Source organism: Coregonus lavaretus (assembly GCF_964263955.1).
Source record: "Coregonus lavaretus genome assembly, contig: HAP1_SCAFFOLD_366, whole genome shotgun sequence".
Classification (NCBI taxonomy): domain Eukaryota; kingdom Metazoa; phylum Chordata; class Actinopteri; order Salmoniformes; family Salmonidae; genus Coregonus; species Coregonus lavaretus.
In genome coordinates this window covers 109450-128517 of record NW_028165998.1, presented here as the reverse complement: position 1 = coordinate 128517, position 19068 = coordinate 109450, and the positions used below count along the sequence as shown (strand labels likewise).

Sequence of the window (19068 nt, the reverse complement as noted above, 5' to 3'; positions counted from 1 at the left end):
TTTGCGGTCGTGCTGATGCGCAGTTTTTACATCTGCGCGCTCGGAATCCATTGAAACAGGTATGAAATATAGCTACCCAACCTCGAACGGAATGCGATACTGTACCAAATATTATATATCTTATTGTCTAGACTTCGCCTCTTCCTATCTGACTGTACTCATGACAGTCATGTTGGGCAAACTGCACATGACAGTGTGAGCTTGATACGTTTGAACCTCATTGATTTGACCGCCCATTAATTGATGCAGTAATTACTTTCAGCTGATAACTTCATTCGGTTTCAAAACAAGGTAGCAGCTAATACCAATTGTTGTTTGTCATGCACGACAGCCTGAATATCACTAAATGTTTGTAAACAATCATCATGCAATTAACTGTTTAGGTCATTACAGTGGTCTTTGGCAGTGCAAAGTTTATCGTAATTAACAATTACCTTTTTGGAAATACCCAGACTGCATTTCGACTTTCCCCGGATACATTTTCAAATTATTCAACTTTCTAGCTAACTAGTTAGCTAGTTTAATCAGAGAAATGCACAACTAACAACCAAATACGTAGCAACCAAAAGCAAACTCACATTTGAAGAAAAAAAATCTGTAAGTTTAAGTTGTTACTGTAAGTAAAGTTGCTACTGTAGCTAGCTAAACAAACAAGGTGAGCTAGCTAGCTACCTTGCAGTAAATATATGCTTGCAGCAAATTCAGATAGCTACTGTAGTTAGCAAATGTACTTAATTGTTCTGAATTTGAACCCTATGTCTTGCAGGTGACCAAACTGTCAGTGACGGTTGAAACCATGCTTGAAATAAATATGTTGAAGGTAAGTAGCTAGCTATGCATGCTGTTCCACACAACATTGCAACTAACATATCTAACTATCTAGATTGCCAATGGGCTGTCTTGTTACCTTGCAAATTTATTGTTTCCCTTAAAAAGGCTGTTGCTTTACAAATTGAAAAAGGTTTCACCACCATGTTTTCTTTGACAGGTGGAGAACCCGTCCTGTCTGTGGGGCAGGTTTGTGAATGGTCCAGGGATAGAAGCGGTCGAGAATAAAAAAGCATATGATGATCTGCAAGTGAAAATGAACCTTTTCTATCATGAGGTCAACCTCGATGTGCAGAAGATCAAACCCTCAACTATAGAGGCGGGACAGGTAATAATCTGTGTGAAGCGAGCGACTGGTGATCAGAGCTAAATGTAATCTGTGGAATGTTTTATCATCTTCAGTTTATGGTAAGAGTATATGCACATGATGAAAGACATTTATTGTTTTTGAATGTGCATTTACAGATCTGCCTGACTGGCATAGCGCATTAATGATAAATTCATGTTAGGTGACTGAATAGTTACTACACCTTTATATGAAAACAGAGAGCATCATCATTGTGTTGTTCCCCTCCCCAGGTGTGTGTGGTGTACTGGTCTGCCCTAAGGAGCTGGTGCCGAGCCATTGTTGAATCCCTTTTCCTGGGCACCGTTGGAACCCAGGTCATGTGTTTCCTAGTTGACCACGGAGAGCGCATCATCGTCAGCTCAGATGAGTATGTCCTAATTCTAATTCACTTACTCACTCATCCCTGTTGTGGCAGCTGATGCAAAGGGCAACCAAAAAGACTTTGCCCATCTTCTTGGTTTTGCACTTGATTAATGTATGTCATGAAATGTAATTGTCTGATCATGGAGCCCTTCTATTCTTCCCCAGGATTCGGGCTCTGTTAGAGAAGTTTCTGCATCTGCCCTTCTGGGTGAGGAAGTTTCAGCTCGCTGGTGTTCATCCCATGACGCTGCAGGTGTCTGGAGACTGCCTGGAGAAAGCTGAGCTCATGTAAGGGTGGACTGCAGTGCCGAATAAACGAATGCACTAAACTTACTGTGATTATTTAGTACTATTTGAATGCCCTTTGTTGGGCCTCCCGAGTGGCGCAGCGGTCTAAGGCACTGCATCGCGTTACTACAGACACGGGTTCATTCCGGGGCTGTGCCACAACCGGCCGTGGCCGGGAGTCCCATAGGACGGCGCACAATTGGCCCAGCGTCATCTGGGTTAGGGGAGGGTTTGGCTGGGGGGGGCTTTACTTGGCTCATCACGCCCTAGCGACTCCTTGTGGCGGGCCAGGTGCCTGCAGGCTGACCCCGGTCACCAGTTGAACAGTGTTTCCTCCGACACATTGGTGTGGCTGGCGTCCGGGTTAAGCTGGCAGGTGTTAAGGAGCGCGGTTAGGCGGTTCATGTTTCGGAGGACGCATGACTCCACCTTCGCCTCTCCCGAGCCCGTTAGGGAGTTGCAGCGATGAGACAAGATCGAAATGGGGGAGACAAAGGGGGGTAAAATACAAATATATAAATAAAAGAATGCCCTTTGTTGTTATTCGTTATTACTACTCACAGAGCTCTTGTTTTAATTCTAGACCATCAACGCAATGGGACAGCTCTGCCACACGCTATTTGCACAATCTCTTACAAGGTATGTAATCCTCTCCTGCAAGGTCAGTTTCAATCGTGATCACTGAATTGAGCAATTGAGAAAGCGCAGGTCGTAGTGCTGGACTCTCATTGCTGTATATCAGTCCTAACTGTGCTCTCTGTTCGATTCTCTGGCCTGAAGCTTCTACCGAGATGGAGGCAGTGTTGTGTGAAACACAGGCAGATTGCACTGCCATTGAGCTCTACTTGACTGTCAAAAATGTCAAGGTATTGTACAACATACAATCAGTGGTGATGCCTCCCATAACTAGCTATTATTTTGAGTTTTTCTATACAACTTTGAAGCTAAAAGATGGTTATCTCTCTAGATCTGTGTGAACGATGATCTCGTCTCAAAGAAGTTTGCGTACTTCACAAGCCAGAAGGCCCATCAAACCAGTGGAAAGAATGGTGTTGTTGATAGATCCCCTGCCGTCTTGGCTTGTGACATATTTTCTGAAACTCAGAACTTCCTGGCTACTGACGGCTGCACCGTACGATCACTTTCAGATTTCCCGCCCCGGCAGCAGGACCCAACCGTTCATAATCAAGGTGAATGCACCTTCCGTTATTGTGAAGTCTCATTAAGAACAGTTTATTATGTCTTCCAAAAAGTTCCTGTTGTAAAATGTCACTGCATGAACTTGAGGGGGAAACTCTTACTAAAATGTTCTTCATTGAGCTTTCTTTATTGATCTCTTTAGTGGTTGATCCGTGGCATCTAACGACATCTGGGAAAGAGGCATCGAAGGCTTCCAATGAGGTATCAAATCCAAAGGTGACTGACAAAACTCAGCAAAAAAAGAAACGTCCTCTCACTGTCAACTGCGTTTTAATTTCAGCAAACTTAACATGTGTAAATATTTGTATGAACATAACAAGATTCAACAACTGACACAAACAGAACAAGTTCCACAGACATGTGACTAACAGAAATTGAATAATGTGTCCCTGAACAAAGGGGGGGGGGGGGGGGGGAGTGGTTGCCCCACTCTTCCACCAAGGCACCTGCAAGTTCCCTGACATTTCTGGGGGGAATGGCCCTAGCCCTCACCCTCCGATCCAACAGGTCCCAGACGCGCTCAATGTGATTGAGATCCGGGATCTTCGCTCGCCATGGCAGAACACTGACGTTCCTGTCTTGCAGGAAATCACGCACAGAACGAGCAGTATGGCTGGTGGCATTGTCTTGCTGGAGGGTCATGTCAGGATGAGCCTGCAGGAAGGTTACCACATGAGGGAGGAGGATGTCTTCCCTGTAACGCACAGCGTTGAGATTGCCTGCAATGACATCAAGCTCAGTCCGATGATGCTGTGACACACCGCCCCAGACCGTGACGGACCCTCCACCTCCAAATCGATCCCGCTCCAGAGTACAGGCCTCGGTGTAATGCTCATTCCTTCGACAATAAACGCGAATCTGACCATTACCCCTGGTGAGACAAAACCGCGACTCGTCAGTGAAGAGCACTTTTTGCCAGTCCTGTCTGGTCCAGCGACGGTGGGTTTGTTCCCATAGGTGACGTTGTTGCCGGTGATGTCTGGTGAGGGCCTGCCTTACAACAGGCCTACAAGCCCTCAGTCCAGCCTCTCTCAGCCTATTGTGGACAGTCTGAGCACTGATGGAGGGATTGTGCGTTCCTGGTGTAACTCGGGCAGTTGTTGCCATCCTGTACCTGTCCCGCAGGTGTGATGTTCGGTTGTACCGATCCTGTGCAGGTGTTGTTACACGTGGTCTGCCACTGCGAGGACGATCAGCTGTCCGTCCTGTCTCCCTGTAGTGCTGTCTTAGTACGGACATTGCAATTTATTGCCCTGGCCACATCTGCAGTCCTCATGCCTCCTTGCAGCATGCCTAAGGCACATTCACACAGATGATCAGGGACCCTGGGCATCTTTCTTTTGGTGTTTTTCAGAGTCAGTTGAAAGGCTTCTTTAGTGTCCTAAGTTTTCATAACTGTGACCTTAATTGCCTACCGTCTGTAAGCTGTTAGTGTCTTAACGACCGTTCCACAGGTGCATGTCCATTAATTGTTTATGGTTCATTGAACAAGCATGGGAAACAGTGTTTAAACCCTTTACAATAAAGATCTGTAAAGTTATTTGTAATTTTACGAATTATCTTTGAAAGACAGGGTCCTGAAAAAGGGATGTTTCTTTTTTTGCTGAGTTTATATTACCCTCAATAAGGTGCAGCAGTTGTAATCATGTCCCACATAAAAAGTTATATCCTCCTGTGAAATCCAACACTGTTATGTTATTGACTTGTTGTTTTACAGAAAAGCCTAGAAAATGGAAGAAATCCCCCAGAGGGAGGCAATAAGAAAGCAGCGCAGCGGCAGAACAAGAAATCCAAGACATTTTCAGAGATTGATGGCGACGAAGACGAGAGGTCTGTTCTATAGGTTTAGTTATTGTTTTTATTGCTCAACAGGTCACTTGGGAGTGGGGCTGCCTTTAGCAGTAAGATAATGTCACACTGTTGTTTTTAATCATAGCATTCTTCTTTCAGCGATGACGAGCCCGGAGAGGACACCGACACATCTCTTGTGTCAGAACTGTTCAGAAATCTGAATCTGTTAAGGTGAGATAATGCTCTAGTGTTCTACTTTCATGCTACTGTCCTAATCTGCTTTGAATGACATTGAATCAAATTCTTACTTGTTGTGGATCTCAACAGATTCATGAAGTTCGTGAATTCTGCTTCGAGCACTCAAAGGGCTGCTATTCCCAACGTGAGTTTCTGGACGATCTCGAAGGCCGATCTCGTTTCTGTAAAAATTCACTTGCACGAGAACTCTGCTTCTCATGTTTCTAAGTCGTGGGTGCCCAAACCTTTGGACTATGTGAACCAAAATGGAATCTCAGTAGTGAATCTTGGGCCAAAAAGAGACGTGGACTAATACTGTAAAGCACCTTTTGTTTAATTGTCAGACTGAGCTTAATGAAGAGAAGGAGGAAGGTGGTGTTCAGAGGTTCTCTGCGGTCACGGAGAAAGCAGAGGAAGAGCCGATCACTGCAGTTCAACAGATCGGACAACAGACTGAAACGGCTGTATGGTATGAACACAACCCTCCGGCCACTTCCACTTACATACTTTGTTCTGTTTAGAGGACCACAATGGAAGAAAGTCTTTTTACTTTTTTGTGTAAATAATCCTCAGCAATTTTGGCATGTGTATCTGTTACATGGTGTAGCATTTTTATGTATTTTAAATGGTCAAATAAAAAAAATAAAACTGCTGCCATTCTTTCGACCACAACCATCAGTTCACCACTACCGCTCACATTTTGTTTGTATTTTAATGCTACCTCCCTTTCAACCATGACTTTGTCCATATGTAAGTTAGTGAATTGGTCAGAGAGTTGGTTTAAAGCTCCATCTGCTGTATTCCTTTCATAATAGTGGTGAAAGTCAACCTGTCGATCCTGTGGAACAATGCACTGAACCAAGGTATATCACATTAAAAGCTAAGACAAGTGATGTGTGTGTGTTTTCTCACAATTAAACTTTGTTGAATTTCTTGGGTGAATGTTTTTTATATATACAGAACAAAATTACAGTTAATGAGGAAATCAGTCAATTGAAATGAATTCATTAGGCCCTAATCAATGGATTTCACATGACTGGGAATACAGATATGCGTCTGTTGGTCACAGATACTTAAAAAAAAAAAAATGGGCCTCACAGTGGGCCTCATGATCTTGTCACAGTGTTTCTGTGCATTCAAAATGCCATTGATAAAATGCAATTGTGTTCGTTTTCCGTAGTTCATGCCTGCCCATACCATAACCCCACCGCCACCATGGGGCTCTCTGTTCACATCGTTGACATCAGCAAACCGTTCACCCACACAACGCCATACATGTGGTCTGCGGTTGTGAGGCCGGTTGGACGTACTTCCAAATTCTCTAAAATGACATTGGAGGCGGCTTATGGTAGAGAACTGAACATACAATTCTCTGGCAACAGCTCTGGTGGACATTCCTGCAGTTAGCATGCCAAATGCACGCTCCCTCAACTTGAGACATCTGTGGCATTGTCTGACAAAACTGCAAATTTTAGTGGCCTTTTATTGTCCCTAGCACAAGGTGCACCTGTGTAATGATCATGCTGTTTAATCAGCTTCTTGATATGCCACACCTGTCAGGTGGATGGATTATCTTGGCAAAGAAGAAATGCTCAAATGCTTTGTTCCCAGATTTTGAGAGAAGTAAGGTTTTTGTGCGTATGGAAAATGTCTGGGATCTTTTATTTCAGCTCATGAAACATGGGACCAACTTTACATGTTGCGTTTTAGATTTTCGTTCTATGTGTATAATATATATATTAGTGTGAATGGCTGTACTAAAAACGTTCATCTCTGTGTTTCCAGTACTCCTAGTGACCTAGTAGACCGGACACAAGAGTTCGTCTTCACAGAGCAGCAAACTACTGAGGAGGAGCTAGTCTGCGCTCGGTTGTTGCAGTTGCTAAACCCTGACCCTCTGAACCCAGATGTAGACTCATCAGAAGTTACTGTAAGCATCGAATCAACCTTAATTTATGCCTTTTTTTTGTTGCATCAATGGACTGAATGCAGATATACTCATCACTTCCTTCTTGGGTAGCTTTCACCAAATGTATTGACATTTTTTGTGCACATACAATAATGTCTACTGTGCATGACTGACTAAATGTGTTCTTCATGTCAGATCGTCCATACTGATCTGAGCAGGAGTGGGATAGTGGTGCATTCTGCCTTTACTCTGGACCCCTGCACCAGTCTGGCCAACGCTCCAATCACCGACACCTTCCGGAGGGTTGGTTTGCTTTCAACGATGTTCTAACGTTCGAATGGAATGTATTTTGAATGCACTGATTGTACATAGCTCTGGATAAGAGCGCTTGCTAAATGGACTAAAATGTAAATGTATTTACAACTGTGAAAATGTAATGATAGGAATGTAATGTAATGTTTGGAATAAGGTAATAGAAGTCAAGATAAGATTGTTCAGTATAAATGTAAATAGTTTAACATTTGAAATGACTGTTCAACATTTTACCCTGAAGATCTTAGGCAACAATAATGTCCAGTCGTATGGGCAGCAGGTAGCCTAGCGGTTGTTGGGCCAATAACCGAAAGGTCGCTGGTTCGAATCCCGAAGTCGACTAGGTGAAAAATCTGTAAATGTCTAGACTAGTATGTCATGATGAAGACTGGTATGTGCACCGTGTTCCCTTTCAGATCTTGATGAGGAAGAAGTATGCCGGCCCGTCTGTGGCTGAGAGTTACTGTTGGCCGGCGGTGGCCCGGGGCTGTGATACGGTCCTCATCTCCCACAGCGGAGACCAGCCCCTCACCTACATCCCCCCGTTCCTGGCCCACATGCAGCTCTCCTCCGTCTTCAGCGCCCTCTCGTCTCGCACCGGGGTGAGTTGAGCAAGCAGAGCACTAGACAGGAATGGTGTTATTTCCAGTGTTTCCCCTGCTATTACTGGATTACTATCTCTGTTGGCCCCCTAATAAAATTGTCTGGCATCAATTAAACAGTCAAATCTTTGTTATGCCAGGCCTCTGCAACTCTTTTCATGGTGATACCACTCTACGTAGACAAAGTAGCATGTAGAAATATGGATGTTTAATTGGTTTGTTAGGGTTCAACGCCAAACTGCAGTAACCTACCAAACTACGACCAGTAAGTCAGACATGGCTTTCTGCTGACAAATCTGCAGTTAAAGGATCTATTTGTGTTTATTCTGTTTTATCTAACACCACATTGTATGTTGTCTCCTTCAGCCCATAGCGGTGATCCTGTGCCCGGGGTGGGAGAAAGCCCAGACTGTCATTGACCTGCTGGAGGAGAGCCAGACCGCCCAGGTCCTCAACCCCATGGTCATACTGGTGGGACTGGGGAAGGACGAGGCAAAGACTGTCAAGATCCATAACAACTGTAAGACCATTATTCACAGGGTCAGGACAGTTAGATTTGACAGACAGACAGGAGTATTACATTCCTCTCCTGCTGTGTTTGTGTGTCTGTCTCCAGGCCAGGTGGTGGTGACCACTCCGTTCAGCCTGGTGCGTCTGCTGTGTTTGCACTGTTTCCAGTTCCTGCGGCTGTGTCACCTGGTGCTGGACGAGGTGGACCTGCTCTTCTCTAGAGCCCCGGATGAGGTGAGAGACACAATGACTGTTCTTCAACTGTAGTGATAGGACCGTACAAAAGGAGAGAGCGGGAGATACACATGGTAAAGGGGCACAGACAGGAAAATAGCCAAGACAGAACTCAAACCCCCGTCACCAGGGGGTATATGCGGTCCGGAGATTGCAGTGATAAAACTAGACCAGACTCCAGTGCTTTCAACTGCCTAAAGCAGTAATCCTGGTCATCTGCACTTCAAAAGCAACACCACAACGCCTCTCCCCTATTTGACCTAGATATTTTGTGTGTATGTATTGATACAGTGGGGAGAACAAGTATTTGATACACTGCCAGGTTTTCCTACTTACAAAGCATGTAGAGGTCTGTAATTTTTATTATAGGTACACTTCAACTGTGAGAGACGGAATCTAAAACAAAAATCCAGAAAATCACATTGTATGATTTTTAAGTAATTAATTTGCATTTTATTGCATGACATAAGTATTTGATACATCAGAAAAGCAGAACTTAATATTTGGTACAGAAACCTTTGTTTGCAATTACAGAGATCATACGTTTCCTGTAGGTCTTGACCAGGTTTGCACACACTGCAGCAGGGATTTTGGCCCACTCCTCCATACAGACCTTCTCCAGATCCTTCAGGTTTCGGGGCTGTACGGACTTTCAGCTCCCTCCAAAGATGTTCTATTGGGTTCAGGTCTGGAGACTGGCTAGGCCACTCCAGGACCTTGAGATGCTTCTTACGGAGCCACTCCTTAGTTGCCCTGGCTGTGTGTTTCGGGTCGTTGTCATGCTGGAAGACCCAGCCACGACCCATCTTCAGTGCTCTTACTGAGGGAAGGAGGTTGTTGGCCAATATCTCGCGATACATGGCCCCATCCATCCTCCCCTCAATACGGTGCAGTCGTCCTGTCCCCTTTGCAGAAAAGCATCCCCAAAGAATTATGTTTCCACCTCCATGCTTCACGGTTGGGATGGTGTTCTTGGGGTTGTACTCATCCTTCTTCTTACTCCAAACACGGCGAGTGGAGTTTAGACCAAAAAGCTCTATTTTTGTCTCATCAGACCACATGACCTTCTCCCATTCCTCCTCTGGATCATCCAGATGGTCATTGGCAAACTTCAGACGGGCCTGGACATGCGCTGGCTTGAGCAGGGGGACCTTGCGTGCGCTGCAGGATTTTAATCCATGACGGCGTAGTGTGTTACTAATGGTTTTCTTTGAGACTGTGGTCCCAGCTCTCTTCAGGTCATTGACCAGGTCCTGCCGTGTAGTTCTGGGCTGATCCCTCACCTTCCTCATGATCATTGATGCCCCACGAGGTGAGATCTTGCATGGAGCCCCAGACCGAGGGTGATTGACCGTCATCTTGAACTTCTTCCATTTTCTAATAATTGCGGCAACAGTTGTTGCCTTCTCACCAGCTGCTTGCCTATTGTCCTGTAGCCCATCCCAGCCTTGTGCAGGTCTACAATTTTATCGCTGATGTCCTTACACAGCTCTCTGGTCTTGGCCATTGTGGAGAGGTTGGAGTCTGTTTGATTGAGTGTGTGGACAGGTGTCTTTTATACAGGTAACGAGTTCAAACAGGTGCAGTTAATACAGCTAATGAGTGGAGAACAGGAGGGCTTCTTAAAGAAAAACTAACAGGTCTGTGAGAGCCAGAATTCTTACTGGTTGGTAGGTGATCAAATACTTATGTCATGCAATAAAATGCAAATTAATTACTTAAAAATCATACAATGTGATTTTCTGGATTTTTGTTTTAGATTCCGTCTCTCACAGTTGAAGTGTACCTATGATAAAAATTACAGACCTCTACATGCTTTGTAAGTAGGAAATCTTGCAAAATCGGCAGTGTATCAAATACTTGTTCTCCCCACTGTATGTAGGCTATCGGGGCCGTTTTTTTAAATGTATGTAGTTCTGTCCTTGAGCTGTTCTTGTCTATTAATGTTCTGTATTATGTCATGTTTCATGATCTGTGCGGACCCCAGGAAGAGTAGTTGCGGCTTTCGCAACAGCTAATGGGGATCCTATTAAAATACAAAAAGAAAACTCAGTCTCATTGGTTTTCCTCCTTCGCCACGGTCTCCTCAGCAGTTTGTCAGACTAATGTTCTCCCCCTTTCCTCAGATGACCACCATACTGCAGCACTTCCAGAGGGTGACGGCCAGCGAGGAGCGGGTGTCGTGCCCCAGACAGATCATCGCAGTGGGCAAGCGCTGGTGCCACCACCTGGAGGGTCTGCTCCACAACCACATGAGCAACCCCACCATTATCGTCACGGTGATGGAGGAGGCTGCACTCTACGGCAACGTGCACCAGGTCAGTTTTGAAAGGACTGACAACAAAATAAATTATGGCTTGTGTCCCAACAAAAACAATCTATATTTAAGTGTAATTACCCTTACCTTGAATTGTGTCTGAAGGCCCATAGTGACAGAATCAACAATAGTCCATTGTTTACTTCTGCCACATCCAGGAGCTAGCATAATTAGCCTCGTCCAAATTCATGAACGTGAACAGCCGGACCGATGTTAGCAAAGCTGCATCGCAAGCAGAAATTAACTCATAAAAACCCTGTAAACTAAATTCAAACTAAATGTAATGGATTATTGTGGATTCTGTCACTATGGGCCTTCAGACACAACTAAAGTTAAGGGTAATTCCACTCAAATATAGATTTTGCCTCAACTATCCCTTTAAGTGTGTATCCATCTCTGATTTCAAGGGCCTGTTGGTTGGATTTGTGATTGGTTAAAGCTATGTAATGGGGCAGTAAACTTGCTTTCATCGTACCTCATTTAGACTAGTCATTACTTTTAGTAAGGGTGGAAGGGTCCATGAGTCAAACAAGGTCTAAGAGTTGTTTTGTATTCTATCGCTCAAAGCAAAGTTTCACTTATGTGTAAATGTTCTTCAATAATAAAAAATAAAGAAAGCATTCTCGCATCTCTCTTCAACCCTCCCCCCAGATTATCCTGTTGTGTCTGGACTGCACTAAGATCTCTGTCCTGCTCGGGGCACTGGACTTCACCCCCGACATGGCCCAGAAGACCCTTGTCATCACCAACTCTGTTGAGGAGGTCGAGCACGTCTTCAAGGTAACTCTACAGCAATCTATAGATCTAGAACAAATAAATGTTTGTTTGCCAACCTTATTTTTGGACATCCTGTCCCCTACAGGAGCACGGTACTATAGAAACAAAAAGCCATTGCTACATTTCAATACTTGTAAGATTAGCATTTTGTAACCTTATTTTTGGACGTCTTACCAGAAGTGTACAGTACTAGAAAAACAAAACATTGTTAATGTATATTCATTCAACTAAATGTTTGTTCCTTGAATCTGTCATTCAGGCTGTTTCCAACACATCAGCGTTTTCCCTGAAGGCCCACGAGGGCTTAACCTACCAGTTTGACTTGGTGACTGAGCAGTGGACGAAGCCCATTGGACCTGGCACTCATGTCATTCTGGGTGAACTGACCCACAATTGCATTTACTTAGGAGTTGACAGTTGCAATGAATAAAAATGGCATACATCTTTCCATTTTATGGCATAGTCTGCCAGGTCAGCTCAGTTCACTTGATTGAAAGTGAGCGTGTCTCCAGGTATTTTCTCTAATTTGCCCTTTGATAAATCTGACCTATTTTTCTTTCCTTCTCTTCCTGTCCACCAGTCACCACCAATGAGTGTATGAAGTCTTTGGGTATCCGTGATGCTACGTGTGTTGTGCACTACGGCTTCCCAAGCTCACCTAAGCTGTTTGGCAGCCGTCTGTTCTGCATGTCCCAGAACTTCCAGAACCTCTCAGACAAGGTAACGTTAGGACAAACCAAATCCGCACAATATGTTCCTTCTCTTGCTCTGTGCCGGATTCAGAGCTGAGATAAGCGTGCAAAGCTCTGACTTCTTCTGGGAGACTTGCGTGAAAAGCCTAGGTTAGCGGGCAGATCTCAAGTCAGAAGATGGCCATGAGTGACTTGTTTTGATCTCCTTTTACATAACCTATTCAGATGGCATCTGTGTCTGCTTTGACTGTATGAGCATGGTCTACTTTGTGAATTCCTTTTCATATGGGATTCTGTGATTGACAGGAGCGTGCTGCAGAGAACACAGCCCACCCTGCCAAGTCAGTGCTGCTGCTGTCCGAGAGGAATGCCCGTCACGTGATCGGGGTCCTGCGCTACCTGAAGCGTACTGAGGCCTCGCTGCCTCCAGAGCTGCTGCACTTCGCCCAGGGAGTCCTGCAGGCCAAGGAGGAACAGAAGTCAGACAGGCCTCTCTGCAGCTACCTCAAGAGCTTCGGCTTCTGCAGGTCAGTGCTGCTGAGATGCAGGCAGTACTCTGCCAAGAACATTTCTCCATGGGGACAATAATGTTAGATTTGATTTGCTGTTATGCATGTTACAATACTCAGACATGAGCTGAACCTTGGATTTGGGTACTTTTGAAAGATGCATACTTGTCCTATGCACTTAAGAATATAACTTTATAGTTTTGTAATTAATTGCTTTGCTTAAGGGCACAGCAGCAATAGGTGGCACCTGATATTCTTTATGTAGTACTTAATGTGACTTGTGCTGTATTGCAGGGACAGCAATGTTTGTTCTTATCGACACAGCATCAGCCCCATACAGGATCAGCCACTGCAACCAGACTCTGGAACTATTGTGGTGAGTCAGCATATTATATGATAACACTTGTTTCAGGGGTGTAGATATCAGCCAAGAACACATGCCAAAGTTGGACATATCCTCTCAAGCTTTTCCAATGAGGTCACCGGTGTAATATAGTTTAATATTCTATCTGAATGTATACAAATGAAGACATTCAATTTTTTCACGCTTACGTTTGAAAGGTTCTGCCCTTGTACATCAAGACTGCTTCCGTCTACTACGGACGCATTGTGAGTAAGAAGGTGGACAGTTATGAGAGCCTGGCAGCAGAGATGACTGCGTACTACGCCACTGAGAAGCTGGGCGCTAAGGAGGTTCTGGAGGGAGGGCTCTACGGAGTACAAGAGGATGAGGTCTACCACAGGTCAGAAAACAAACACCAAACAACATTAATTCAGTCACTTTCATAACTGATGATGTATGTTATATGGCCATGAAGCAGGTTTAAACAACATGCCAAGTAATGGTTACATGCAGTGAAGTCCAAATCCTCTGGGTGGGTCAAATGCTTTTGTCACATATCAACCCAATGCCACCCTACCTCTCGTTCCTTAACAATTTCACCCACTGCTCCTCTCCTACCTGTCATGCAGGGTGCGGTTGACTTCGGTGCCGGACAAGGGTGAGTGTCTGTTCTGCAGCGTGAGGGCTCTGTTCCTGGATGAGGGGCGTGAGCAGGAGGTGAAGTCCCACCAGCTGCTGCAGCTGCCGCCCCAGTTCCACACACTGCCACCCCAGGCTCTGGAAATCATCGTCTGCAGGGCTATGCCCATCGACGCTGAGGTCGAATGGAACCCCAAGGTCTATACACCAGGCTGCACTCACTCACTGGGCTCTTTCTCTCACTCACTTTTTCGGAGCTCATCTTTAGGGATAGAACATTGAAATGATTAGAAGCAATGACTGTGAATTATGTTGCAGAAGCTCAAATTATGTGTTGAGATTGTGATTGCCGGAGACTCATATTGTGAATGCCAATTGCTAGTGTAGGACCTTACCTTTTCAAAGTGCATAATCAATGAGTCTAGAACAACAGGTTACAATGACATTATTCCAATGGTGTGGATTCAGGTCACCAGGGCCATCAGTCAGAAGATCAAAGGCCTGCAGCACCAAGCCAAGGTTGTTCTGTGTTTGGGAAACACGGTCTTCGTCGATCCCATGGTAGGTTGTCACTTTTTATCTTCCATTTGGTTTTAGCTACTTCTACTCCATCTACAGACAGCTGAATTTCAACACAGACACACAAACACTGAATGTCCTTAATCCTTGTGTGGCAGGTAGCCTAGCGGTTAAGAGCGTTGGGCCAGTAACTGAAAGGTTGCTGGTTCAAATCCTAAAGCTGATTAGGTGTAAAATCTGTCTGTGCAAGGCACTTAACCATAATTGCTCCTGTAAGTCGCTCTGGATAATAGTGTCTGCTAAATGACTAAAATGTGCTCTGTTCTCAGGTGCGGATGACCCGTCTGCCAGGCCTGAAGACATTCATAAACGAGTACAACATCCACGCTGAGATCCTGAGCACAGGGATGGGCACCAGCAACCCTCAGCACCTGGACCTGCTGAAGGAGCTCCACCACGGGGCTGGGCCTGGAGCCAGTGCTGGGGAGACCCCTCTCACCACGGGGTGAGTTCAGTCCTCTATGCCCATGGGTAACCAGGCTTTCAGCACCATAGGACCTCATAATACAAGATACTGTACACTGACATCCAACAGCATTCTTCACTTATAATACGGCACAATGTAATACAGCATGTTAAAACTTATGCTGCTACACCAGGGGCTATGTGCAGATATGGGGTTACGTCAGAGAGGACATGGCTGTCAACCATTCGATTTTTCATCCCCAGTACTTAATGAGAGCACTACATTACCAACCTATTATGATTGTGTGTCGTGACTCGTGTCTGCTTGGTTTGTTTGCTAGGCCGGAGGGCTCTGAGGTGACCTTGGAGAACAAGGTGCAGGCTGCAGAGGAGGCCCTGGTCCACAGGATGAGGGCAGCCGTCGAGCGCTTACACTGTGGCCAGGAGGTTTCTGTAGACCCGCCCCAGAACCAAACGGCTGTGCTTCATGCCCAGACAGACCTGTCCCAGTGCCATATGAAGGACTCAGCAGACCTGCGTCAGATGGACCAGAAGGTCTTTGTATGCCCTACCCAGCTCTCGCCCAAGCCACAGAAGGAGGCCCCATTAGCAGCAGTACCTGATCCGAGCGTAGCTCAACTACCAACACTCATGGACAGGGCCCAGATACCTTCCCCACTCCCAACACCTCGCGAGGCCCAGTTACCTTCCCCACTCCCAACACCTCGCGAGGCCCAGTTACCTTCCCCACTCCCAACACCTCGCGAGGCCCAGTTACCTTCCCCACTCCCAACACCTCGCGAGGCCCAGTTACCTGCCCCAACACCCATGGACAATTACCCCAAAATGGAGCAGTGGAGGAGCCTCATAGCTAACCTCCAAGGCACCACTCCAACACGGAGGTTGGTGTCTTCACTATTGTTTTTCTTTGATGCTGTCAGTCAATAAAAATAGATTTTCTGATGTTTGATTCTTTCACTATACAGTGCGGCTCTGCACCCGACCCGAGATATCCCACTGTCCACTGACGTCAATTTAACGTCTATTACACGTTGGTTCAACGTAATTTCATTGAAATGACGTGGAAACAACGTTGATTTAACCAGTGTCTGCGGCAGAGGCTTACGTCTCAGTGCTGAGTGCCCTAACTGTGATCAATGGCTAGTGTTTCATTGATCTCACTTCAACATGTGATGTTCACAAGACTTGTGTTGTCATGCAGGCATACAGCTCTACAAGGATTCTCCCCCAAAGACTGGATTTCTGCAGTTCCCCGCCCCATTGAAAATGGTATGAAAACTATTTTAGTTTGATAGTGATCAACAATGTCCAAAAAGTAAATTTACTGTATGTATGTATGTATGTCTAGTCAACCATGACATTCACTATTGTTGAAAACACAAGTTGATAATGATCAACAAAGACATATAAAGACTCAAATATAGAGTAGTCTACTATGCCATTCACCATTGTTGTACCTCATAAGGCTGGCTCTTCATACTATTCCAACTGGTGCATTTGTCTTATTCAGGTCATTTGATCGATGAGAAGCAAATCAACGGCCAGCAAGTCATCAACAGTGAGAAAGTCATCAGTGTTGACAAGGTCGATGTGGACGCACCAAAAAGGTATTTGAGGTACACGTATCCCTTATATTTCTGAATAGTCAAATTAAGCTGATTTTGTGTTTTTGTAGTGCGCATCAGTGTTGCATGGAGTCGATTCCACTTCAATTCAGTTTACTTAATATATAAATTGGCTGAATTGAAATGCAAATGACTCCAATCCATCATAGATTTACATTTAGTTAGTCTTTTTCAGTTTCCATCCCCAGATCAAGTGGTTCCAGAGAGATGACACAGTCACACTGAACATAAAGCTCAGAGAACCAGTGGAACAGAGATGTGAATTCTTCCCTGACAGAGTGGTGTACAGGTCTGTTTAATGTCTGTCACATGTCCTTTCAACCACCTGAACAGACAGTTTTTATCTAAAGTAGCTTGAGGCAAGTGCTGAGCTGTTAATGTTTCTGTTCTATGTAAATAAAAATGTAAAAAATAACTCCCGTGCAAGGTAACATTGTGTGTGCAGGAGTTTTTTAAAAGATGAAGTTAACATTGGGGCTGTAATTCCCTGCAACACAAATGAGAGAAGCATTTCATTTGATAATATTTCATCTCTAACGATTATATTGCCTCTGTAGTGCGTATGTGAATGACAGGCCTTACCGTGCTGACCTGGAGCTCCATAGTAACATCACTGCAGAGAAGTGCTCCTGGGAGATGAAGTGCAATGAGCCAGTCATCAGGCTCGTCAAACAGGAGAGGGGAGACTGGAAGATGCTCCTCAAGCAAAAGGTAGTGCTTTTTATTAAGGGAAAAATATATAGTATTATATGTCTATCTCCTAATCTCTTTTGTACAGCTAGCAATACTTGTAGGTAGACATACTTTGGATATTTAGTCCTCTTGACATTTGAGAACTAAAAAATACAAGACATGACCTTCCAAATGAGTTGTTAGAGTTCTGCTTACAGTAACAGAATGTACTAGTAGATGTCATACCTCGTTGTTTATTCATGATAAATATTGTGATGTCCTCAGAGTGCTTTTGTTAGTTTGGACTTCGACCGCTTTGAGGAAGATGAAAAGAAGACTTTAAATGGTAAGATTTCAGAATCATTTGCACTAAATTCCAGAAGCTAAAGTTATTTACATTTATTTGCAGTCAGTTAGCTACCGCCCCCAAACTCTTTCACTAGCTTTCCATCATTGTATCAAGCCTCTTAAAATTACATGGAGGCTCCAGTTATGCTTTCACAGGATATTAGCCATAGAGATAAAATACACTACATTATCAAAAGTATGTGGACACCTGCTCTTCGAACATGTCATTCCAGAATTATGGGCATTAATATGGAGTTGGTCGCCCCCCCTTGCTGCTATAACAGCCTCGACTGTTCTGGGAAGGCTTTCCACTAAATGTTGGAACATTGCTGTGGGGACTTGCTTCCATTCAGCCACAAGTGCATTAATTAGTGAGGTCAGGCACTGATGTTGGGCCATTAGTCCTGGCTCGCATTCAGCGTTCCAATTTATCCCAAAGGTGTTTAATGGGGTTGAGGTCAGGGCTCTGTGCAGGCCAGTCAAGTTCTTCCACACCGATCTCGACAAACCATTTCTGTATGGACCTCACCTCGAGCACGGTGGCATTGTCATGCTGAAACGGGAAAGGGCCTTCCCCAAACTGTTGCCACAAAGTTAGAAGCACAGAATTGTCTAGAATGTAATTGTATGCTGTAGCGTTAAGATTTCCCTTCACTGGAACTAAGGGGCCTAGCCCGAACCATGAAAAACAGCCCCAGAACATTATTCCTCCTCCACCAAACTTTACAGTTGGCGCTGCATTCGGGCAGGTAGTGTTCTCCTGGCATCCGCCAAACCCAGATTTGTCCGTTGGACTGCCAGGTGGTGAAGCGTGATTCATCACTCCAGAGAACGTGTTTCCATTGCTCCAGAGTCCAATGGTGGCGAGCTTTACAGCACTCCAGCCGACGCTTGGCATTGCGCATGGTGATCTTAGGCTTGTGTGCAGCTGCTCGGTTATGGAAACCCATTTCAGGAAGCTCCCGACGAACAGTTCTTGTGCTGACGTTGCTTCCAGAGGCAGTTTGAAACTCAGTAGTGAGTGTTGCAACCGAGGACTGCCGATTTTTACGCGCTACATCACATCAACGCGGTCCCGTTCTGTGAGCTTGTGTAGCCTACCAATTCGCGGCTGAGCCGTTGTTGCTCCTAGATGTTTCCACTTAAAAATAACTGCACTTACAGTTGACCGGGGCAACTTTAGCAGGGTAGAAATTTGACGAACTGACTTGTTGGAAAGGTGGCATCTTATGACTGTGCCACGTTTTACATTCACAGCTCTTCAGTAAGGCCATTCTACTGCCAATGTTTGTCTATGGAGATTGCATGGCTGTGCTCAATTTTATACACCTGTCAGCAACGGGTGTGGCTGAAATAGCAGAATCCACTCGTTTGAAGGGGTGTCCACATACTTTTGTATATGCAGTGTAGTTCTGACTGACCACCTTGTTCTGTTGCTGGTGTTCCTCAGGTCTCTGCTTTGTGGGGCACACTGGGGAGGAAGGCTGCTACGTGAGCTCAGACAGTAGCAGTGACTGA

At 45.0% G+C, this 19068-nt stretch overlaps 1 protein-coding gene across 1 annotated transcript; it reads left to right on the top strand.

Annotated features, from left to right (window-relative positions):
• Positions 1–450: 450 nt before the first annotated feature.
• On the top strand, positions 451–19068 carry LOC311115222 (putative ATP-dependent RNA helicase TDRD12; the record flags this gene model as incomplete). Its single annotated transcript, XM_084190419.1, has 35 exons — positions 451–597; positions 767–820; positions 989–1156; positions 1408–1544; positions 1706–1828; positions 2412–2467; positions 2609–2694; positions 2796–3018; positions 3171–3244; positions 4746–4858; positions 4979–5050; positions 5147–5201; positions 5401–5525; positions 6842–6986; positions 7161–7268; positions 7694–7879; positions 8246–8399; positions 8496–8623; positions 10750–10941; positions 11592–11720; positions 11977–12094; positions 12298–12437; positions 12716–12936; positions 13213–13294; positions 13480–13661; positions 13891–14098; positions 14369–14461; positions 14749–14924; positions 15226–15786; positions 16107–16174; positions 16416–16512; positions 16706–16819; positions 17088–17241; positions 17488–17548; positions 19001–19068. Exons 2-35 carry the CDS (start codon positions 797–799, stop codon positions 19066–19068), a joined length of 4641 nt encoding a protein of 1546 aa, XP_084046545.1. The 5' UTR covers positions 451–597; positions 767–796.